General features: G+C 36.8%; 1 protein-coding gene across 1 annotated transcript; it reads left to right on the top strand.

Annotated features, from left to right (window-relative positions):
- Positions 1-7715: 7715 nt before the first annotated feature.
- Positions 7716-25087, top strand: ADH4 (alcohol dehydrogenase 4 (class II), pi polypeptide). Its single transcript, XM_049630042.1, is given in 9 exon segments — positions 7716-7898; positions 9223-9324; positions 10377-10518; positions 11949-12036; positions 14155-14386; positions 18289-18549; positions 22219-22354; positions 22832-22970; positions 25027-25087. Coding segments are annotated over 9 exon segments (1179 nt in total). The 5' UTR covers positions 7716-7880.
- Positions 25088-25471: the final 384 nt, after the last annotated feature.

Below are 25471 nucleotides of genomic sequence, written 5' to 3'. Positions count from 1 at the left end.
AAAAACTAGACACATCTGTATGCTGCCTACAAGAAACTTGTTTTACCTAACACATGCAGATTGAAAGTAAGGGGATGGAAGGGCTCCTGGGTGGCTCAATCAGTTAAGTATTCAACCCTTGGTTTTGGCTTAGGTCATGATCTCATGGTTTGTGAGTTTGAGCCCTGTGCTGCCAGCATGGAGCCTGCTAGGGATTCTCTCACTCCCTCTCTCTCTGCCCCTCCCCTGCTCTCTCTCTCACACACATACACACACACACACTCTCTAAATAAATAAATAAACTTTAAAAAAAAGAAAGTGAGGGGATGAAGAACCATTTATAATGCTAATGGACGTCAAAAGAAAGCTGGAGTAGCCAGACTTATATCAGACAAACTAGATTTTAAACCAAAGATTGTAACAAGAGATGAAGAAGGGCACTATATCATAATAAAAGTATATATCCAACAAGACTTAACATTTATAAATATTTATGCCCCCGACTTGAAAGCACTTAGATATATAAATCAATTAATAGCAATTATAAAGGAACACATTAATAACAACAATAATAAGGGACTTCAACACCCCTCTTACAAAATGGACAGATAATTTAAGCAGATCAACGAGGAAACAATGGCTTTGAATAACACTGGACTAGATGGACTTAACAGATATATTCAGAACATTTCATCCTAAAGCAGCAGAATACACATTCTTTTCAAATGCACATGTAACATTCTCTAGAACAGATCATATTCTGGGTCACAAATCAGCCCCCAACACATACAAAATGACTGAGATCATACCATGCATATTTTCCAACCATAACACTATAAAACTTGAAGTCAACCACAAGAAAAATTTGGAAACACCACAAGCACATGGCAGATAAAGAATGTCCTACTAAAGAATGAATAGGTTAACCAGACAATTAAAGAAGAAATGAAAAAATACTTGGAAGCAAATGAAAATTAAAACATGACAGTCCAAACACCCAGAGTACAGCAAAAGTTGTCATAAGAGGGAAGTATTGGCAGTACAGGCCTACCTCAAGAAGCAAGAAAAGTCTCAAATACACAACCTAACTTTATACCTAAAGGAGTTAGAAAAGAAACAGCAAATAGAGCCTAAAGCCAGCATACAAAGGGAAATAATAAAGATTAGAGAAGAAATAAATGAAACAGAAACAAAAGAAAAACCACTAGAACAGATCAATGAGACTAAGAGCTGATTCTCTGACATTTTAAAAAAAATTTTTTTAGAGTTTATTTATTTTTGAGAGAGACAGAGACAGAAAGTGAGTGGGGGAGGGGCCAAGAGAGGGAGACACAGAATCCAAAGCAGGCTCCAGGCTCTGAGCTGTCAGCACAGAGCCCAATATAGGGCTCAAACTCACCAGGATCATGACCTGAGCCAAAGTCGGTCGCTTAACAGACTGAGCTATCCAGGCACCCCCTCTGACATTTTCAATAAAATTGATAACTCCGTAGCCTGAATTATCAAAAAGAAAATAGAAAGGACCCAAATAAATAAAATCATGAATTAAAGAGGCGAGATCACAACACCACAGAAATACAAACAATAATAAGAGAATATTACGAGCAATTATATGCCAACAAACTGGGCAATCTGGAAGAAATGGACAGATTCCTAGAAACATACAAACTACCAAAACTGAAAAAGAAGAAATAGATAATTTGAACAGACCCATAACCATCAAAGAAATTGAATCAGTAATCAAAAATCTTCTGCAAACAAAAGTCCAGGGCCAGATGGTTTCCCAGGGAAATTCTACCAGTCACTTAAAGAAGAATTAATACCTACACTTCTCAAACTGTTCCAAAATACAGAAATGGAAGGAAAACTTCCAAACTCATTCTATGAGCCAGGATGACCTTGATTCCCAAACCAGACAAAGATCCCACTAAAAAGGAGAATTACAGAACAATATCCCTGGTGAATATGGATGCAAAAATTCCCAACAAAATATTAGCAAATTTAATTCAACAGTACATTAAAAGAATTATTCATCATGGTCAAGTGGGATTTATACCTGGGATGCAAGGGTTGTTCAATATTCACAAATCAATCAATGTGATGCATCACATTAACACAAGAAAGGATAAGAACCGTATGATCCTCTCAATAGATGCACAAAAAGCATCTGACAAAATACAGTGTCCATTCTTGATAAAAACACTCAACAAAGTAGGCATAGAGGGAACATACCTCAACATCACAAAGGCCATATACAAAGACCCACAGCTACATCCTAAACGTGGAAAAACTGAGAGCCTTTCCCCTAAGGTCAGGAACAAGGCAGGGATGTCCACTCTCACCATTAACATAGTACTAGAAGTCCTAACATCAGCAATCACACCACAAAAAGAAATAAAAGACATCCAAATCTGTAAGGAAGAAGTCAAACTTTCACTATTCACAGATGACATGATACTCTATGTGGAAATCCCTAAAGACTCCACGAAAAAATTGCTAGAACTGATACACAAATTCAGGAAAGTCACAGGATACAAAATCAACATACAGAAATCTGTTGCATTTCTATACACCAGTAATGAAGCAGCAGAAAGAGAAATTAAGGAATCGATCCCATTTACAACTGTACCAAAACCATAAGATACCTAGAAGTAAACCTAACCAAAGAGGTAAAAGATCTATATTCTGAAAACTATACAATACTTACAACAGAAATTGAAGAAGACAAAATAAATGGAAAAATAATCCATGCTCATGGATTGGAAGAACAAATATTGTTAAAATGCTAACACTACCCAAAACAATCTACACATTTAATGCAATCCCTATCAAAATAATACCAGCATTTTTCACAGAGCTAGAACAAACAATTCTAAAATTTGTATGGAACCAGAAAAGACCCCAAATACCCAAAGTAATGTTGAAAAAGAAAAGCAAAGCTGGAAGCATCACAATTCTGGACTTCAAGCTATATTACAAAGCTGTAGTCATGACAATATGGTACTGGCACAAAAACAGACACATAGATCAATGGAACAGAATAGAAAACCAAAAAATGGACCCACAACTATATGGTGAACTCATCTTCAACAAAGCAGGAAAGAATATCCAATGGAAAAAAGACAGTCTCTTCAACAAATGGTGTTGGGAAAACTGGACAGCAACATACAAAAGAATGAAACTGGACCACTTTCTTACACCATACACAAAAATAAATTCAAAATGGATGAAAGACCTCAATGTGAGACAGGAAATCATCAAAATCCTGGAGAAGAACACAGGCAGCAACTAACTTCTTCGACCTTGGCTGCAGCAACTTCTTACTAGACACACTTCCTGAGGCAAGGAAAACAAAAGCAAAAATTAGCTATTGAGACTTCATCAAGACAAAATTTCTGCACAGCAAAGGAAACAATCAACAAAAGTAAAAGACAACTTGTGGAATGGGAGAAGAAATTTGCAAATGACATATCAAATAAAAGGTTAGTACCCAAAATCTATAAAGAACTTATCAAACTCAACACCCAAAAAACAAAGAATGCAGTTAAGAAATGGGAAGAAGACATGAGTAGACATTTTTCCAAAGAAGACATCCAGATGACTAACAGACACATGTAAAGATGCTCAACATCACTCATCATCAGGGAAATACAAATCAAAACTACAATGAGATATCACCTCACAACTGTCAGAATGGCTAAAACTAACAACACAGGAAACAACAGATGTTGGTGAGGATGTAGAGAAAGGGGAACCCTCTTACACTATTGGTAGGATGTAAACTGGTGCATCCGCTCTAGAAAACAATGTGAAGTTTCCTCAAAAAGTTACAAATAGAACTATCCTAGTTCTAGCAATTGCACTACTAGGTATTAACACAAAGAATACAAAAATACTGATTAGAAGAGGCACATGTACTCCAATGTTTATAGCAGCATTACCAACAACAGCCAAATTATGGAAAGAGCCCAAATGTCTACTGAATGATAAATGGATAAGAAAGATGTGGTATATATACACAATGGAACATTATTCAGTCATCAAAAACAATGAAGTCTTGCCATTTACAATGACGCAGATGGAACTAGAGTGCATTATGCTAAGTGAAACAAGTCAGAGAGAGACAAATACCATATGATTTTACTCATACGTGGAATTTAAGAAACAAAACAGATGAACATAGGGAAAGGAGGTAAAAAGAGGGAGGGGAAAAAACCATAAGGGTCTCTTAACTATAGAGAGCAAACTGAGGGTTGAGAGAGGGGAGGTGGGCAGGGGATGGGCTAAAAATGGGTAATGATTATTAAGTAGGGCACTTGTAATGAGCACTGGATGTTATATTAACTGATTAATCACTAATTTTCACTCCTAAAACAAAAAAAAAATTTTAACACAGAATAAATGGAGAGATATACCTTGAAAAAATACATAAATAAAATGTGGTATATATACACAATGTAATATTATTCGGCCATAAAAAGGAATGAAATCTTGCCATTTGTGACAAAATGGATAGGCCTGGAAAGTATTATGGTAAGTAAAAAAAAGAGAAAGACAAATACTTATGATTTCAATTAATACGGAATCCACAAAACAAAACAAATGAACAAACAAAACAGAAAAAAACAGAAAAAGACTCATACATACAAAGAACAAATGTGATTGCCAGAGGAAGGGGGGGGATGAGTGGATAGGCAAAATAGGTGAAGGAGATTAAGAGGTATAAATTTCAAGTTATAAAAAAAATGTCATGGGGATGTAAAGTTTAGCATAAGGAATACTGTGAAAAATATTGTAATAACTTTGTATGGTGACAGATGGTAACTCCACTAATTGTGGTGAGCACCTCATAGCATACAAATGTTGAATCACTATGCTGTGTACCTGAAACTAATTGTATGTCAACTATACTGCAATTAAAAAACATTTTTTTAAAGCAGTAATAAGCTTATCTACAGTATAATAATAAAAATGGAAAGAAGGAAATGAAAGGCAGGTAGAGTATACAGAGCTTGTAAACAATATAGAGAGAAAGGTCAAGGGAGGTTTCAGAACAGTAAAGAAAAGAATGGAGATGCTAGTGCCATAGGGAAGTCCAAGAAAGGCATCTGGAGTTGTAAATGAAGATAAGGTTGTTGTGTGAATGTGAACATTGTTAAAATAGGTCTAGAAGCAAACAGAAACTCTTGTCTACAGCTTGGAGTAAAGGGGAAAAAGTCATAAAAATATGAAAAGAAAGGCCAGAAATTTTTACGCTACAAAGGAATTTCTAAGGCCATTTTTTTTTAATGAGGCTACTAACAACTTTCAAGTTTCAATTATAATATAAAGATGGAAACCAGGTAAGTTAGGAAGGAAATGTGGGTAGTAAGAAAGTGGAAACAAGAAGCACAAATTATACTTCCACAAAGTGTAATAGGACAACTTAAATAATCAATAAAATATTAAAGTCTGTAGGAGATACTGGAAAACTATGGAGCTATTAAAAGAAATGACATAGATTTTTAAAAATACTGACAGAGAAAGATGGTAAAATATCTTGTTAAACTTTTTAAAACACATAGAACACAGAACACTTACATGCACCAATATTAAGCCTCAAAATATGTAAAGTGAAAAGAAAATAACTATAAGAAATGAACAAATTCGTAATAATAACTTAAAAAAATCTTCAATGTTTATTTTTAAGAGAGGGAGTGCAAGCAAGGGAGGGGCAGAGAGAGAGAGAAAGACACAGAATCCAATGGAGGTTCTAGGCTCTGAGCTGTCAGCACAGAGCCCGACACAGGGCTTGAACCCACGAACCACAAGATCATCACTTGAACCGAAGTCAGATGCTTGACCAACTGAGCCACCCAGGTGCCCCCATAATAATAACTTTTAAATATCTCTCAGTAGTTAATAGAATAAACAGACCAGAAATCAGTATGAGCTGGCTCTGGTACACCACTGGTGCTTATTATTGTCATTAATAATCAGAGAAATACAAATTTAAAACACAATATATACCATTCACACCCACAGGCTATCAAAAGTTTTAAAGTCCCAACAATTCCAAGCACAGGCAAGGATATGAAGCAATGGGAACTCTGATTCATTGCTGCTTATACATGCACTTTGTAAAACTCTTTGACTTTGTCTATCAAAGGTGAAGTCCCAGCAATTCCACTCCTAGTCAAAATACTTAACAGCCAATATGGAGCATTCCATTTCCCACAAACAGCCAAGCAAGTGAGACTTCAGGGGAGTTATGGCCTACAGCACGATAGGTCAACAGCTCCAGGGTGTCACATGAGCAGTAGGTATCTGCCTACCGGGGTCCAAAGATTACTACACACACCCCAGAACCTTTGGGGGCTGGGTGATGGGCTCACACATCTGGAGGGGCATGAGAGTAGCTCCTCAGCAGTGACTAAACAGGGCTCCTTAGGGCTACTACAGAGTTAAAAGGAAATTTAGGAATTTGGAGCAGTAGTTTTCTACCAACTGGAACAAAAATTTCTCTATTTTAACATTTGGCATCACCTTAATAGTGTGTACTGGCTGCATATTAATCCTAAATTTTCCCCAAGGAAACTTAAGCACATATACAACAATACATTAAAAGAATTTTTATGCAACCAATGATTAATCATAAGCAAAAAAAACAAAACAAAAAAAAAAGCAAAAAGGAAAGTGAATGATAATGACATAGCCCAGTGTGTATGAATCTCACAAACATGGAGTTGAGAGGAAAAAAGACAGAAAAGAATACATATACTATAGGAAAGGAAAAACAAGATAAAAACAGAAAGGGAGGCAAACCATAAGAGACTCTTAAATACAGAGAACAAACCAAGAGTTACTGGAGGAGAGGTGGGTGGGGGGATGGCTTAATGAGTGATGTGAATTAAGGAGGTCACTTTTGGGGATGAGCATTGGGTGATGTATGTAAGAGACGAATCACTGGGTTCTACTCCTAAAGCTAAAATTACACTATAGGTTGACTAACTTGAATTTAAATTTAAAAAAATAATAATATATATACTGTGATTCCATTCATATAAATGTTTTCTTGTTTGTTTTTTGTGGTTTTTTGTTTTCTTACTGATCAATACAAAATTATCTTTAACTTAGACTGATTCTAAACCCTTAACCTACTAAATAGCCACATCTGGTACAATTAATACAATTTCACTGTACCTTTGTTTCCAGGAACAATTATCACATGTCATATAAAGATTTTAATAGCTAAAACAAAACTATACTGTAGAGAGAACCATAAAACATAAAGAAATGCAAGGAAATTGGGGCACCTGGGTGGCTCAGTCGGTTAAGTGTCTGACTTCGGCTCAGGTCATGATCTCACAGTTCATGAGGTCAAGCCCCACATCAGGCTCTGAGCTGATAGCTCAGAGCCTGGAGCCTGCTTCAGATTCTGTGTCTCCTTCTCTCTCTGCCCCTCCCCCACTCACATGCTGTCTCTCTCTTGAAAATAAACATTAAATTTTTTTTTAAAATGCAAGGGAATGATTACAGGCTTATAAAGGAGAAGCCTGGGTACAGGAAGGATTCTGGGGCAGTAGAAATATCCTTTATGTGTTAATGCATCTGTATAATCTTAATGAACTTTTCTCTACTATCTTATATTATGCAATAAAAGGAAAAAAGTAAACAAAAATCTTCTTCAAATAAGAGCTGGGAGCAATGCAGTTGGCAGCTAAAATATGAGAGTACAAATCACATGAGAAATGGGCAGAGCTATGTATCACAGCAGCAAAAGAGGAAAGTGATTGGAGAATAACAGGGCAGGAATGGTATTTATTCAGACAGATCATTATAGGACACTGAGCACCCTGGATAGAAGTGGAAGAGATTCTTAAGTGCGAAAGAAACTTCCAAGGCTAGTTTGCCAAAGAAAAATGGGCACCAAGGGCAAAGTAAGCAAATACACTATTTCTTATTCTTGTTTGTCTTATTATAATTTTGCTAAGAGAAGCTTCCTTCAGAATTTCTCTCAGAAAGCAGCATTTTAAAAGGATTTAAGTGAACTGCTAGAAATTTAAGGAAATTACTGAGGATGTGCCAAAATGCTTACTACAAGAGTAGTCAATTAAATATTATTTACAAAGGCAAAAAAGAGACAGATTTGAGTAACTATGCTGTAACAACAAAATACAATTTGCATTTGTTAGAAAAAAAGCTAGAGAAAAATATAGAAAATATTTATAGTATATTAATAAGTAGAAAAATAATTACAAAATGTTATATAAAATATGATTCCATTCAGGAATACTGGAAAAATTTACCTCAAAATCATAAAATGAGCGATGAAATTATAGGTAGATCTGTTTCTTTTGTTCTTATTTGTACTTTGAAACTTTCTATAATTTATGTTGTATGTGCAATAAGACTAATGATATTCAAAAACATAAACTCAAGGGGTGACTGGGTAGATCAGTCGGTTGGGTAACTGACTCTCGATTTCGGCTCAGGTCATGATTTCGGCTCAGGTCATGATTTCAGCTCAGGTCATGATCTCATGGTTTGTGGGATCAACCCCACATGGGGCTCTGCACTGGCAGTGTGGAACCTGCTTGAGATTCTTCCTCTCCCTCTCTCTCTGTCCCTCCCCCATTCACACGTGCTCTCGCTCTCCCAAAAAATAAATATATATATATATATATATATATATATATATATATATATATACATATACATATACATATATATGTGATATACATATACATATATATATGTGATTCACATATGTATATATATGTATACATATACATATGAATATATATAGATGTTCAAAATTGCAAAACAGCTATCAAAAATTATGTATTTGTGTGGTCAAAGACTGGGAAAAGCATACCAAAAGCAAAAATAATAGCATTAGAAACGAGGATTATAGATTTGTTTCCTTCCACTTTATTTCTTTTTTTTTTTTAAGTTTATTTATTTACTTTGAGAGAGAGTGAGCAGGGGAGGGAGGGAGAGAGAGAATCCCAAGCAGTCTCCACACTGTCAGTGCAGAGACCCACACAAAGCTCGAACTCACAACCCTGGGATCATGACCTGAGCTGAAAACAAGAGCTGGACGCTTAACCAACTGAGCCACCCCGGCTCCCCTCCACCTTCTTTCAATGTTACATATATTTAAATTTTTAAATATAATATTAATTAATTACATCTTATATAGTTATATATTAATTACACAATTAATCTCCCTGTCTTTCCCCATGTATCCCTCTTTCTCAGGTTATTAAATGCAAAGCAGCTATTGCCTGGGAAGCAGGCAAGCCCCTCTGCATAGAAGAGGTCGAGGTAGCTCCCCCCAAGGCTCATGAAGTTCGCGTCCAGGTAAGTGGAGACTTTTCCAATATAGTACAGAGAAGACACTCAGTGCAGGTTTAGCTTCTTCGGGTCAAGCCTATGTGGTATGACCGAGAGCACCTGGAGTGTCACCTGTGGCAAAATTTCATTTTTAGGTCCAGATAGAAACAGGAATTATCCCAGGAGGGGTAAATTATTAAATATCAGTTGTTATTAATAACAGGTTTAAAATTTAATTCAACTATCTTTACATTAACCATTAGCCCTGAGAATTAGACAAAGGAATTCACTTCAGATTAGAATTAGTTAGGTTTTCTTTTTGCTTTCTTTCTTTTGCTTTATTACAAAGTGATATTAAAAGAAAGATAGAAAATTTGGTTCAACACAAGGTAGAAGGAAGACCTGAAGTGCTGTCCAGGGCAGTATGAGGGTCTAAAATGCCCAGAGGAGAGACAGGCATGGGTCAGCAGGGAAAAGACACTGCACTGAGCAGAGACCACAGACTGAAAGCTGGCAAAACTTCTCCATTTCCCCCCAGCTGGCCCAGCTTATACACTTCTCCTGAGGACTACCACAGTATGGGTTTATACATGAGGATGAATAAGATATCCTTGTCAAGAGAATCTTGAATAGTAAGGGATATGTTAGCTATTGAGACATTCCTTTATCCGATACCTCTTTTAAGTATAAAGATTTTATTACCTCTATTTCCTTTCATGTAGTTTCAACAAAATTTGCGCCAGCCCTAGAAGCCTGTGTTCCCTCCACTACCTCTGCCTAAAAGATTTTGTTTATTTTCCCTACTACCTTTGATTTCTCCTCTCCTGGAGGCAGTAATTGCCAATTCTATCTCTTTGTATGACTCTCCAGTGACAGCGAAAGTTAGAAAACAAAGGTTTGTTATTTAGAGGAAAAGAATATATGCTGATATTTTTAATTGTGCTCCCCCCTCAAAATGTAACTCTTTTATTGAGCTCTAGGAATGTTGTAAAGTGTCAAGGTGACATTGGGCCTAAAATTATCCTAACCCTAATGACATAATGACAGAAACAGGACTCAAGTCTGTGATTGCCTTGCAGATAATCGCCACTGCCCTGTGCCATACTGACGGCCATCCAATCAATCCTAAGTTTAAAGAGGCCCTCTTCCCAGTGATCCTTGGCCATGAGGGCGCAGGAATTGTGGAAAGTGTTGGGCCAGGAGTGACCAGTTTCAAACCAGGTACGTCTTTTCCTGATTCCAGTTAAATGGAAATGTCAGGATATTTCAGGGACTGATACAATCTTGGTTTTGCATGCTATTTATATATAGGGGATGTATATTATATTGGTCTCTATATATGGGAACCATCTTTTCCAAAGACAAACTAAAACATGTTATCTATCACAGTATAACAATGGGACAGAATATTTGAAATCAGAATGGATAAAATCTGGATAATATGGTCACTTTATTCACATGTAGCACTGAGAAACTGTCCTGTGAAGCAACCCACAAAGTGAGGCACAAATGAAAATTTATAACAACCTCCTCTAAACAAAACAGAGAATCAATTGAATATTACAAAGAATTTAAAGAATAAGGATATACAGTCAGCCTAAGTGAGAAATATTATATATGTCAATATTAGCTTATGTGTCTTTTTGAAACTTTGTAACATAAAAATATGTGAATGGAACATGCCAATGGGCTGAAATTTTTTACTTCCCATTTTATAACATTCACAAAATATTGGAATATGGGTTCTGTAATACTCACTTGTCAAGTGGGATGAACTGTATCATTCTTTCCTCCTTTAATGAGAATGCTCCAAACATAGGAGTATATTAGATTCCATTCCAAACAAGATCAGAGAAACAAATTGCTCCCATAAGCTTTGCATCCATGAAGTGCTCTGGCCAATGTAGTCCTAGCTCTGCCACTTACTGGCTGTGTGACCTTCACCAGTGAAGTCACTTTTCTGTGACACAGCTCAGATTTCTGTTTTCTAAAGTGGAGAGAAAAGGTACCCATCTCAAAGGACAGTTCTGAGAAGTAAATGAGATAATATGGGTAAACAGAAGGATGCCTAGCACATACTAAATGTTGAAAAAATGTTAATTATCATTATTGGGCTCTGATCATCAGAGGAAAGAAGCCATAAGTAAGTTGTATTTGAGTAAAAAAATAGAAAAATATAGAATTTGAAGTGAACTAAATGGTGAAACATGGCAATGATGTAAAGTTTAATCTCCATATCCTGCCTGTTGTTGTCCACCTTTAATAAGGATGCTCTACTCCATACAAGATGTTTAGAAATGTTAAGAAAAAAAAGTAATAGTCATGATGCAGAGAGTTTCAGTGACAGCATAGCCTCAGACAGGACTCTGCAGCTAGTGGTATCAATGCAGATTTGTTCCCCAAGCGCCCAGCAGCAAAATAAATTAAATTAAATTAAATTAATACATAAATAAATATTTTTAAAATTTTTTTAAATACAGTATATTCAATACTTGGGGAATCTTGTAAAGCAACAAAATATTGTAGCCATCTATACTTTCTGCTGAACATATATATACCAAAAAGAATGGTGTTTTCCACTGATACATCTGGTAGAAACTATTTACAAGCTGTATCTTAGGCACCATCCAACACATGGCCTTTCTTTCCAGGTGACAAAGTAATTCCACTCTACATGCCTCAATGTGGAAAATGCAAGTTCTGTCTGAGTCCACTCACAAATTTCTGTACAAAACTCAGGTAAGCTCTATACACTATTAGTAAGAATATGAATTGGTATACGTATTTGGGGAAGTACACTGGCAATACCTAGATGAAGTTTCTATCCACCAATTCTAGTCCTTGGTGTATACAAGAAAGTGTTGCAAAATTACCCAAAGAGACATATGCTAGAATGTTCACTGCAACATTATTTATAACAGCATTTAAAAATAGCCCAATGCCCACCAATAAGAGAACGGATTAACAAAGTGCTATGTAGTAACACAATGGAATACTATATAACAATGAAAAGGGCTAAACTTGATCTACATACAACAACACAGAATAATCTCACATAATGTTAAGGGAAAGAAGCAAGTTGCTGACAAACATGTTTAGTAAGATATCATATACAAAACAATACCACAGACAGTATAATTTATGGTTACATATGCATGTAGTAAAGGTATAAATACACTATTAGAATGATAAATGCCAAAATCAAAATAGTAGCTATTTCCACAGAAGAGAGAGGGATGAAATGAGGCTTAGTAATTTATTCCAAGGCCACACAGATAAAAGTCTTAGAACTAGATTTTGAGGGGTGCCTGGGTGGCTCAGTGGTTGAGTGTCTGACTTTGGCTCAGGTTATGGTTTCATGGTTCGTGAGTTCGAGCCCCATGTCAGGCTCTGTGCTGACAGCTCAGAGCCTGGAGCCTGCTTCAGATTCTGTCTCCCTCTCTCTCTCTGCCCCTCCTCCACTCACACTCTGTCTCGCTCTCTCTCTCTCAGAAATAAACAAACATTAAACATTTTTTTAAAAAAATAACTAGATTTTGAACATAAGCAGTTGGACTCTAGAGTCCAAAACCTTTATCACCTTATTCTTTAATGAGACTACAGAAAAATCTACTTATCCTTAATACTAATTGAAGCTAGTTATTTTGGAAGCTAAAATTATACTACTCTTACATCTAATCACTATTACTCAATTTCCTTGTCTATAAAATGGGAATAATAATAATGCTTATTTTACAGAGTTGTGGTAGATATTTAAAGAATTAATACACCTTTTTGCAAACTCTTAATGAAATAATGGATTTTGGCAATGACCATAAGTTCTTTCTAACATCACAAAAAGAGAGATAATAAAGTATTATGTGCCTCCAGATGAAAATACACAACACTGCCTTTGAAATACTCCTACAAAAATATAAAACCTGAATTAAATCAATCAGTTAGATTGAAAACACTAGTTTAGAGGAAATACAAGCATGGAGAAACATGTTAAACCCAATTACAGGAATGTAATCAGAAAAATCCAGAATGAGAAAACTCTACAGAACAAATGACTGTTTCTTCAACAAATAAATTGTAAAGAAAAAAATAAGGAGAGAAGTGAGCATCTAGAAAGTAAGAGAGACTTAACAGACATATCAACCAAATGCAATATGTCAACCTAAAAGAATCTCTTTGTTTTTTAATGTGTATTTATTTTTTGAGAGAGAGATGGGAGGTAGGGGGCACAGAGAAGGAGACACAGAATCTTTAGGAGGCTCCAGGCTCCGAGCTGACAGCAAAGAGCCCGATGTGAGGCTCAAACTCATGAGCCGTGAGATCATGACCTGAGCCGAAGTTGGATGCTTAACTGACTAAGCTACCCAGGTACCCCAAAGAATCTATCTTTTTGAGACACATACTAAAATATTTACAGATGAAATAGTAATGTCTGGGGTTTAATTCAAAATAGTCCCATGAGGGAGAGTGGGTGCTGGTGGGGGTGGCAGGTAATAGATGACAGAACATCAGCCATGAATTGATAACTACAGAAGCTGAGATATGGTTGCACAGATATGCAACAACCTAGACTTTCTACTTTCATATATAGTTGAGTTTTCCATTACAATTTTTTTAAGAATTAATACATGTAAACTCCTAAGAGAGTTTCTGGCCCATAAAGAGTATTCAATAAAAAGTTTATCATCTTTAAACTACTTCTGATTATATTTATGTGAAAAGTCTCAAGTCATTTTCTCAATTTTTCTCTCATAAAATTGTCATAATAAACATGTAATACCCAGGAATTTTTTCAGGAATGTAATCAGAGGTCCATTTACATTCTCTTTTTTGTGTCTTTTTTTTTTTGTAATTTTCTAGTCTAGTCAAAAATCCTATTGTTGATCAAGAACTAATGGAAGACAAAACCAGCAGGTTTACCTGCAAAGGAAAACCAATTTACCATTTCATGGGAACCAGCACCTTCACTCAGTACACTGTCGTGTCAGATATTAATCTTGTCAAAATTGATGATGATGCAAATTTAGAGAGAGTTTGTCTGTTAGGATGTGGGTTTTCAACTGGCTATGGAGCTGCAATCAACACTGCCAAGGTAAAAGTGTTTAATCACCAGGTTGCATAAAATAGAATTTACTAGGAAATAGTGTGATAAATCAGCTGGTTACCTTCAAGTCCTAGCTCTGTAATTTATTACCTCTGTGACTGTAGGCAAGTTCTTTAATCCCTCTACACTAATATTTCCTACAAATAGTTATGCGGATAATTAAATCATATTACATACATAAGATATCTAGTCCAGCAGCTGACATATAGTTAGCACCTGGATGAGGTTAATTTCTTGTCTCTATACTGATATGCTACCTTATAGACCATCCCTGCCTTAAATACAGCATGCTTAAATATGTCCCCTAAATAGCAATGTTCATCCTGGGACAGCAGATCCAGTCAAGAGGCAACAGAAACTACAGAAACTCCCAGCGATCTCCATATAGCCACCTCTGCTTTCTCCTTGACCCTGCAGATTTCTCTCCCTCAAACTGTGGTAATTCACTTCTGCTTCTCATCGTGCCCATTTGTGGCTCCAAGGGAATGTCTCAAGTGACAGCCCCGATGGTGGCAAGATGCATCCCTGGGATCCCATCTTAGAATTTAGAAGCTTTCACAAAACTTTAATGAGAGACTGGAGAGATGTCACTATCATTTGGATGCCTCAAACAACCCCTTTATTTAAACCTCCTTGACATCACTCTTCATCCCTTGAGTTCAAACTGCAAAGTGCAACCAGAGTGGTCTTTTTAAACAACAAATCTGAAGATTTCATTCCCCTTTCATTACTCCCCTTTTCCCTCAGTGAGCTAGTGATTCTCCCTAATTCTCCCTTTGCAGGCTCACTGTTCCCCCGGGCCTGACCTTCAGTCTCCAGGCTCTAATCACCGGGTCTCCTGGGCTCTCCACACCCAGCTCCCAACAACAGTGCCTGGAAAGCTCCCCTACCTCTTCTGGCTGACTCCATTTTTTTCCCACCTCCTATCAGAAACACTTCAGCCTCTTGGGCATGCATTGGGTATTCCTTCCAGTTTTCCCAAAAGTATCTGTGTTTATCCCTGTCTTCCTTCCTATCATACTATGGAGAAATTTCCCATTTATTTCTCCTCTCTATTAGACTATTTACTCCTTGAGGGCAACAACTCTCTCTTGTTCATTGTGATGTGAACAATCACTCTAGGCCCTATGCCTAGCACAGAGTAGGAGCTTAATAATTTTTCAATGAATGAATGAATGAAGCCAGATTCACGTGCAACGCTTAAAAATCTTTTTTTTTTTTTTTTTATAAAAAAAAAAGAGAGAGAAAAAGGCGGAGGGAGGGGGGGGGAGAGAGAGAGAGAACCCAAAGGGGGGAGCCCCACCGGGGGGGGGGGGGGGGGGGGGGGGGGGGGGTAGCGAGAAAGAGAGAATTAGGGCTCACCCTCACCTAATACGGGGCTCCAGCTCACCCAATGTGGGGCTCAAACTCACAAATCTTGAGATTATGACCTGAGCGGAAGTCAGATATTTAACGACTGAGACACCCAGGTGCCCAACCCCTAAAAATCTTGATAAGGCTTGGTTTTCAGCTTTGCAATCCAAATAATCCTTTTTGTCAGGTTACCTAGAGGTGTTAGAGTGTCAAGGAAATAAACTCAGCCTAACCAAAATAACAGGGTGATCTAGTAGGCAGAATATGAAGAGAAGACTTTTCACTAAGAATTATGTCAACCAAGCAGACAGGAATGCTACTTTTGGCTATCACTGTATTATCTCCCTCCAAAAATTCATTCATTTATTCATTCATTCATTAATAAAAATTAAAAATCATATGCGAAGTCCGACTACATTCTGAAGGCTCCTGGAGGAAGGGGGTTAATTGAGGGAAGTTAAAAGCAGGTGTAACCTTAGCAGTCAAGGCATACTCTCCTGTACATAGTATTGTCAGAATTATTGCTCTTTGGGCCACTCTCTCCTGTCTGGACTCCATGAAGACTGTCACCTTCTACTACTCTAGTCTTTCTTCAGGGATATTAACACTAGAGATTCAGCTACAATTTTCTTTTAAACCCAATCCAAATTTCCAGGACCTGTTCTCGCGGTTGAGGAACACCTAAACCACCTCATAGGATGCTTAGAGAAGAGAAATGAATCTGATAGGAACAAGTTAAGGGAAGTGAAATATCATTAATTCTAGCCAAAAGGCAAGAGTTTTAATAAAGTTTAATTTCCTTCTGGGAAGAAAAGTGATGACACAACTTTGTATAATTAGTGGGAGACTGGCACCCAGCGTGACCAGGAGTCCTAATTCTTTTTAATCAGCTTGTATCCTTTACTGCCAAATTAATCACGTTTCACAGAGATCTTTGGAAGCATGAAAATGTCTTTTAACCGTGTTGTCTGCAAATAGATAATCATCCACTATGAATTATTCTATTTTCAAATTGTGGCGGGGTGGTTTATAGTGACCACCCCCCCCCCAGGACCATAATCAAGGGCACTTTTACACGCAGCAGTCTAGTTGTTTAACACAAGTAATATAGTGTATTCAATTTATACTGCTGGAAGCGGTGTATAACATTGCCTCAATAAGGAAGATGCATTTCTACTTTCAATGACTCTTAGAGGCAAACTTTTAAACACAGTCTTTAAGGAGATATATCTCCTTAAAGACTGTGCCACAACATTGTAAACATGTGCCACAACACATGTAAACATGTGCCACAACATTGTAAACATCACACTGTGTATAGAGAACATTATGAATATTTGTAAAAAATATATTTTATTTCCCCCTGAGTAGCAAAAGTCAAACACTGTATGCCTGCCTAATATCATGCATAAATTAAAGTAAGAGATATACATTTTCTCTATTCCTTAATAGTTTTGTTTCCAATTTAAAATATATCAGTACATCCCTTGGGCAGATTCCTCTTTCCCTTTTGTTTATGCTTTAATTCTAACAGCATTAATTAAGCATCTGTGTAGTATTTTTTTGCCACTATACCACTCTACAGAATAACATAATCCAGTTACAGCAACTTTCCTTATCATCTTGTATATTCAGTTTCTATTTCATTCGATGCAATGAACATTTATTAAAGACCCAACACATAGAACACTCTTAATAGCAATGTGAAAGATAATATGAGTTCAAAGAACTTACAGTCTTTTGAAGAAACACGCACACAAATACAAAATCAACAAATCAAGGTAGATTATAAATTATGCAATATAGAAAAAACAAAAAGGAAATATATAAAACCAAAAGAAATTTGTATTTCATGCCTTTCAAATTAATTGGTGATTTGGGATGTGAGTTAATTCACACTTAGAGAAACATTAGTGCTCATTCAAAACCGACTATAACACTAATACAACCAAATAAGGCCCATTAAAAATATAAATTATTTGTGATCTATTTAAAAAGGAAAATAATAAACCCTTTAAAATGTGTGGGTTTTAAAATTCTGTGCTGACAACACTAAAAGGGAACAGGAAAACAAGAGGATTATTTTCACTTGGGCTTATTCCTTACTATTAGCTGATCATTCTAATGGCATTCAAATGATTCTCCAAATTTAGCCAGTGATTCATCCATTTTTATATTGGCAGATTTTCCCTATTGGCTGTATCATTTAGTTTTACGATAGACAGTCTTTTATTTATATGTTCCTGCCCCCACCTCACTCTCTCCATCTAAAAAAAGTTAAGTTCACTTCCATTAACAGTTAACTTAGGGGTGCCTGGGTGGCTCAGTCAGCTGAGCATCTGACTCTTGATTTCAGCTCAGGTCATGATCTCACAGTCGTAGGATCAAGTCCCCTCACTGGCCTCCATCCTGAGTGTGGAGCCTGCTTAGGACTCATTCTCTCTCTCTCTGTCCTCTCTCCCAGCTCATGCACTCTCTCTAAAAAAATTAAAAAATAAATTTTTTAAAAAGTTAATTTATAATTGTCCTGCCTGCAGGTCACCCCTGGTTCTACTTGTGCCATCTTTGGCCTAGGAGGTGTTGGTCTTTCTGCTATAATGGGTTGTAAAGTAGCAGGAGCTTCCAGAATTATAGCTATTGACATCAACAGTGAGAAGTTTACAAAGGCCAAAGCCCTCGGAGCCACTGACTGCCTCAATCCTAGAAACCTACATAAACCCATCCAGGAGGTCATCATTGAAATGACCAAAGGAGGGGTGGATTTTGCCCTTGATTGTGCAGGTGGACCTGAAGCCATGGTATGTATATTTTTAATGATAGTATATAATAAATTATTATTTATTAACATTAATAAACATTGGCAATGTGCATATCGATATAGTTACTTTGTATATTTTATATACATATATGTATATATTATATATTTATATAGAAAATATTAGCTATTAGATTGCATGTATTAATATTTAATTACAAGTATTAATAAATATTTTTGTATACTCTTCCACATGAAATTCAGCAAAAAGTTAAGAGAAAACTTAGAAATGAAAATTTTAAAATAATTCTGCCTATGAGAAATGACAAAGAAACAACAGAAAAGGCAGATTTAGAGAAGGGAAGGGGACAGAAGGACACGTGTCACCCCTAACAGCTGGAAGTATCCACTCCCAGCTAAAATCAGAGAAGGGAGAGGTTAGCAATTTACAAGCAATCCAGTTCTGTCCATCAGATCTCAGTAAATGAGCTGCAAAATTAGATCCAAATCATATACGTGAAATTTTCAATATATTACACGCACACACACACTGCAAAATTAAAAAGTAGATCTTTTTTTCCTAAATAATTCTGTATCATTCAGATTTCTTCTCTCAAGACGAGCTACATAATTTGCAGGCCCTTCTAGGCACAGGGCCCTGAGCGACTGCACTGGCTGCAGGCCCACAAAGCCAGCCCTGTCTATTCTACTTGAGAAAGTGGGGTAAATCAACCACACAGACAACACATGGAGAAGTTAGCCTGCCAGAATGCCCAGGCTCATCTTCCAGCGAATGTTCACTTCATACCCATTTGTGCAAATACACTAAGCAGAGTTTTGGTTTTTATGAGATGACAAAAAAATTTGTCAACTATCTGCCATGGAGTCTTCTTCATGAGTGAGATCTGTGGAGTAGCTACGACACTATGCCCTTTTAATTATGACTTCATTCAACATGGCTGCCAAACCCTCCTCTAGGGAGATGATAAAAAAAATAGAATTCTGGGGACACCTGGGTGGCTCAGTCAGTTAAGCACCCAACTCTTGATTTTGGCCCAGGTCATGATCTCATGGTTTGTGAGTTTCAACCCCACATTGGACTCAGCAGGGCCAAACTCAAAATAAAGCAGTGTGGAGCCTGCTTGGGATTCTCTCTCTCTCCCTCTCTCTGCCCGTCTCCCACTCACACACACACATGTGCTCTCTCTCTCCCTCTTTCTCTTAAAATGATTTTTACAAAAAAAAAAAAAAATTTAACAATACAATTCTGTACTTCAGCCTCCCAGTGGCAGGCTTTGAACAGTTCTTCCCCTTGGTTCTTACCCTACTGATGCATTTCCCAGAAGAGAATGGAGATGGGGAAGAGCTGCTGAGAGCATCAGGCTCCCTACCTCGGTCTCTCCTCTCAGAATGCTTTCATTGATAATGTAACTGCTTAAAGGAGGGTCTGGTAGGTAATAAGCACTCAATAAATATCAGCTATTACTGAAAATTCATGCATTAAGGCTCCTTATCCTGCACGTGGTCCCCTGTGTTCAATGCTTCAGACGTTGTCCTTGACATCTGCAACTTGCATTGTGCCACAATATTCTTCCACTTTCCATAGCTCAAACTTTTTACAAACATTGAAATTCAGCCTATTGATTTTATCTTTCTAGTATAGAGATTCTCAACACCGGCTACACTTTAGAAATGCGTGGGGAATTGTTATTGTCATTGTTTAATACCAATGAATGGACCATACTCCAGGATAGTCTCAAGAGTCTAAGGCCCAGATACCAATATTTTTTACACATTACTCAAGTTGAGAACCATCTGAACTAAAACTTGGCAGGTTCTATTATTATTTTAAATTATGGAATAGAATTATACCAGAGAATCCAAATAAATGATGGATTTATTTAATCACAAAATATCAGCTACCTACCAGTCCACCAAGTTTCCATTACTAAGGAAAGCTAAATTTCTTGGTTGTAGAGGAGATTCCAGCAACGGGTGTGAACTTGAATTCAAAGACCACTAGTGCTCTAAAGCAGCCTTAAGAACCCAACAGAATAATCAGAAAGTTACAATAATTAACAATATTATAAAGTTTTGAAAATTAAAAGTAATTCTCATCAAAACTTATCAGAGACTTCTAAATAAAACTGTTGTGCATATAATGCTCATTTTTACTTAAGTCATCATTAGGGAAATTAATTCTTTGCTTGGAGCAAAGCTCCAGAAACGTAGAAAAGGCAAACAGGGAAAAAAAATTTTTTTAATAAAATAGTAAATAAGAGTCAATGTAAATAGCTACCTTCAGGTAACAAATAGTGCCTATGGATTTTCCCCTCTCCATAGATCTCTCCATACAGCATAAACAAAAGTATTTCCTCCCAATAAAAAGCCCACACAGTAGAAGAGTTGCTACTTAGAAATGTTATGAATTCTCAAAAGAATAAATATGTAGTCAAATAAAAATTTCAAAACACATTCTAAAAGTTCTAGATCATTGCATTTTCCATCACTCGTAAGACATGGAGAGAGGGGGAGAATTTACTGTACTTTAAACTGCTTCTTTCACACAGTGATCAGTGATGAAAAAAGCTGTTCTTCCTATTGGGACTTTTGTGAAAGTAAAAATTGCTCCAACAGGTCAGAATTAAGTTGAGCACTGACTATGGCAAGGGATATAAAATAAAGTTTACACTTTTCTTAAGATTAGTCTCAAAAGATTATAAATGTTCATCTAGTTACCATATGGCTTCTTATGGAATGGCCACCCAGAAATTTATACCTTTCTCAAACTTCTTTATGTTTTCAATCCTTGGCATTTTTAACCCCAAACTTGCAGTAGGTTAACATAACTCTCTCTCATGGGAATATCAAAGCAACTCCCCTGGGCCACTGTCTTCCATGTAGTTATTCAGCCAGCAATCAAGGCTCAGTCAAGTTCAAATTTGTAGCTTCACAATCTCACCACGAGATCATCTTGGTTGTTACAGCAGGAGAAGGAACAGCTGGCAGGTTCTGTTTCGCCTATGAAATAACACACATCACTTCTGCCCATAGCCAATGACCCAGAATTAGTTACATAACTCTACCTAACTGTGAGAGCTAAATAATGTAGGGAAGGAGATGAAATGTTTTATGACCAGCAGCCAGTGTCAGATTCTGTTGAAACTGTTTTGTCCTCTGTTTTAAGTAGCATTTTTTAATTATCTTACTTTGGGATCTACTAAGTTTATGGTGTGTACCTCATTTCCTGGGCTCTAATAAATACTTATTCATTCCTCTCTTCATGACTTCAAAGATTGTTTTTATGCATGTAGAACTGCAAATGTTTTACTACATATCCACAACAGATCACTGAAAACTTGGTAAGAGTTTATAATACCTTCTAGAGTTCTTTCCTAACTTCACATGTTACTTTTCTTGACAGGCAATGATACACATTCCAGGTTCACCATAACTATGGTATTAAACAAAATAATATATTGTTTCTTTTCAATATATTTTTGGGTAATGCTCAAAATTTTAATGAATGTTCTATCTGAAACAGAACAGTGGCACCTCAAGTATCAATCAACAATACTATGATCATTTTAGCTTGAATAATCTTATCTTATATGCAGAGTTGCATACGTTTTCCCTAAAGCATTGTGCATACCTACACTAGGGTTCATGTTCTATGTTTTCTACTTAACCAATCTTTTTTTTGACCTTCCAGAGAGCAGCCCTGGACTGTACAATAGCAGGTTGGGGATCATGTACTTTCATCGGGGTAGACTCTGAAATTAGAGGATTGACTATATCTCCAGTGGAGCTCATAATGGGCCGTACCATAAATGGAACATGCTTTGGTGGTCAGTTTTTTTTTTCCCCTCTTTTAATTATCTCCATAGTAGTACTCAAATTCTTATAATGAAATTATTGAATGGAAAGTAAAAAATATATTGTTTAAATATTGAGTGCCTAATAACATATCTAGAGACTGCATAAAAGCTATTCTAGCAATTATTTGAGAATAAACAAAATTTGTATAAATGGATAACTACAATTTGTAAAGTTCATTTTGCATTAAAATGAACCAACACATGAGGGACAAAAGGTAAACTTCGACCAAACTGAGATAATTCCTTATCTAGAAATAGAAACTAATCTTAACATTCCTTGTTAAGAAAAACTTTTAAACCAATAAAAGTATAGAAGATCAAACATGGGAGGGATAATCTATTTGAAGCAACCCAAATCTGGCTTAGTAATTTCATTCACTCACAAACTGATTAAACCACTTCTTGTCAAAAACCATGTCTTTACGTGGCATTTTGGCCAAATTACAGGTTGGAAAAGCATTGATTCTATTCCAAAGCTGGTTACTGACTACAAGAATAAGATATTTGATCTGGATATATTGGTGACCCATACCCTGCCTTTTGACAAAATCAATGAGGCATTTGACCTAATGAACCAAGGCAAAAGGTAAGTTAACAGAGGGATAAGTGGTTCAAAAAACCTTTACGATGACTCTTTACTTGATGTTAAGAACCAATCAGTTTGTCTTTTCTGACACTTTCCACAACATCACACACACTAGATGTGCTTAAAAGATTAAATAGTGGCCATCTGGGAAAAGAAAAGCTTCCTACTCTATTCCCATAATGTACACTGCCATACACTATTTTAACATAGAGTGGTGATACAAACTGACACAGATTTTCCCTTTCAAAAACCATTGTTAACTCAGTTGGGGCTGCTCCCTAGTAAGAAAGGTTTCCATAGTATGATGTCTGGTCATTCTGGTGCAATATGGCCCTGGGTCTGGCATCATTACGTTCTGCAATTAACAAAAGATGCCCACTCTAGGCCCTTCATTATCAGAACCAAGTGAAAACCATGGATATGTGAGCAGTGAGTGCCTCACTTAAAGAAACTTAAAGCATGCCCTAACTCTTATCCTCATGCTTTGTCACTGGTCTCCCATCAGATACATTCTGACCCACAATTTTAGCTATCTTGGCATTGACATTGGCATAGACCCTGAGAACTAAGTTATAGAAATGTCCCAACTGGGGGATCTGTAGCAGCTAGGGAGCAGGAGAGACTAGGATCAACAATTTTGGTTCAAATGATCAGGCACAACCTTGGTCAATAGAAACAATAGGCAAAAACACCAGGACCACTCTTTCATAGAGGAGATGCAGGACAAAAAAGCATCTGAGAAGACATCACAAAATGGGAAGGGGGGGGGGGGGGGGGGGGACCTAAAGTTAAGTGACATGAGTTTGAAGGAGAAAATAAACGTTGCAGAAGAAAACTGGTTCATGGTGTGAGGACCCAAGCTACTTCCTGGGAAAGAAACCTGAGGAATTATTTCTACTGACATGAACTGTCTAATCTGCAAACATATTAGTTGCAATATATCAAAAAGAAGTTCAATAAAAACAAAAAATTACTTAGGCTACACAAAGTAACTTAGTGTATAAACTCTGCAATATCTCACACAATCTCAGTATCCCTATAAGGAGTGGTCCTTAAGTAAGGAGTTTGGTTGGAGTCTGGAGCCTTAGAACCTAAAACTCATAGCTCCTCCACCACTGCCCCTTTTCCCCTAGAGTTTTCAGTCACGGAATATACCCATAGGGAGTTGCTAAGTGGCAGCCAAATGGAAAATGGTCAATTACTTTATTAATAGCTGGGCAAGTCCCCCATACTCTTAAAGTAGGCCTAGTAATCAGAGGTAGAATGAAAGGCTGAGGGGTAGATACCTGAATGAGGCTTCCTACTTGGCCTCTAGCTCACTGAGAAGACCACATTCCTGCCCACACAAATGGAAAGGTGACAATGGAGAAAGCAGAGGATGGCACTTACCACGTGGGTGTAGGAAGCACAACTGAGGATAGGCCCTCCTACCATACCAACTACATAGCAGTAAGAAAGCAGAGGGAACGCAACGCCCAGTTGGTCTTTTAAGGTGCAATGACCTTGACTCCTGGTAAAAGGACACAGAGGTTCTCCTTCCACGGGTAGACAGATGTAGCTCTAGTCCCTGGGTGAAGAAAACATTTATGCATGGCAAACTGCTAATGCCAGGGCTTCCACAGTTCCAGCAGTAAGGTCCAACATAAGGAATTCTCTGTCCCCAAGGATTATCTCCTTCTTTGCTTCTACATGTTGAAGGAATTACCCAGGATTTAGAATATTTAGGTTTTCAGAAAGCATCACTCCAACACAACAAGCAGCGACTATTCCAACATAGAAACCTCACTACAACCTTATCATGCGGCAGCATGGACCTCACCCAGGGTCAGGTGAGGGTTCCGAACTTTTCCCAGCTTACTAGCACCATTTGCAAGGTATTATTCATTCCACGAATGAAAGAGGATGACAAGATAAAAGCAATTAGGCTTAGCAAAGTAGATGTCTATAAAGAAAGATTAAAACCAAATGCTGAAATGAAAATACAGAAATTATTTGTGGGTTTTAGTTACATTTACCATAAAAACTATGCTGACTATTGTTTTATTATTATTAACAGCATTCGAATAGTCCTGACCTTCTGAAGACACAAGGAACAAACTGGAATCCTATCTGACTGAATCTGAACCTGTCTGGTTAATTTATATCCTGTAACGATGAGCCAAGAATTGCCATGAATTTAAACAACTATTTACAATTAACATCTCAACATCAAATAGTTATAAACATTTATGGCATTTGTATCCATAAAATGCATTAATATTTCCTATTTAGCAACTATGATAACTGATGCATTTATGAATAGAATTATATGATGAAAATTGCTTAAAACTCATTCTGGAGAGGTGGGAATGGGGAATGAAGGGTAAGAAGTAAAGCCAGATTGGCTACATGATTATAATTTTTAAGGTTGGGTGATAAATATACAAAGTTTCATTATACTGTTCTCTGTACTTTTGTATATGTTTAAAATTTTCCATAATCAAAAAATTTTTACTAGAAAA

The sequence above is a fragment of the Panthera uncia genome, chromosome B1 (genome assembly GCF_023721935.1).
Source record: "Panthera uncia isolate 11264 chromosome B1, Puncia_PCG_1.0, whole genome shotgun sequence".
NCBI classification, from domain to species: Eukaryota; Metazoa; Chordata; class Mammalia; order Carnivora; family Felidae; genus Panthera; species Panthera uncia.
The sequence above is the reverse complement of the archived record's forward strand: the minus strand, read 5'-3'. Positions and strand labels throughout refer to the sequence as shown.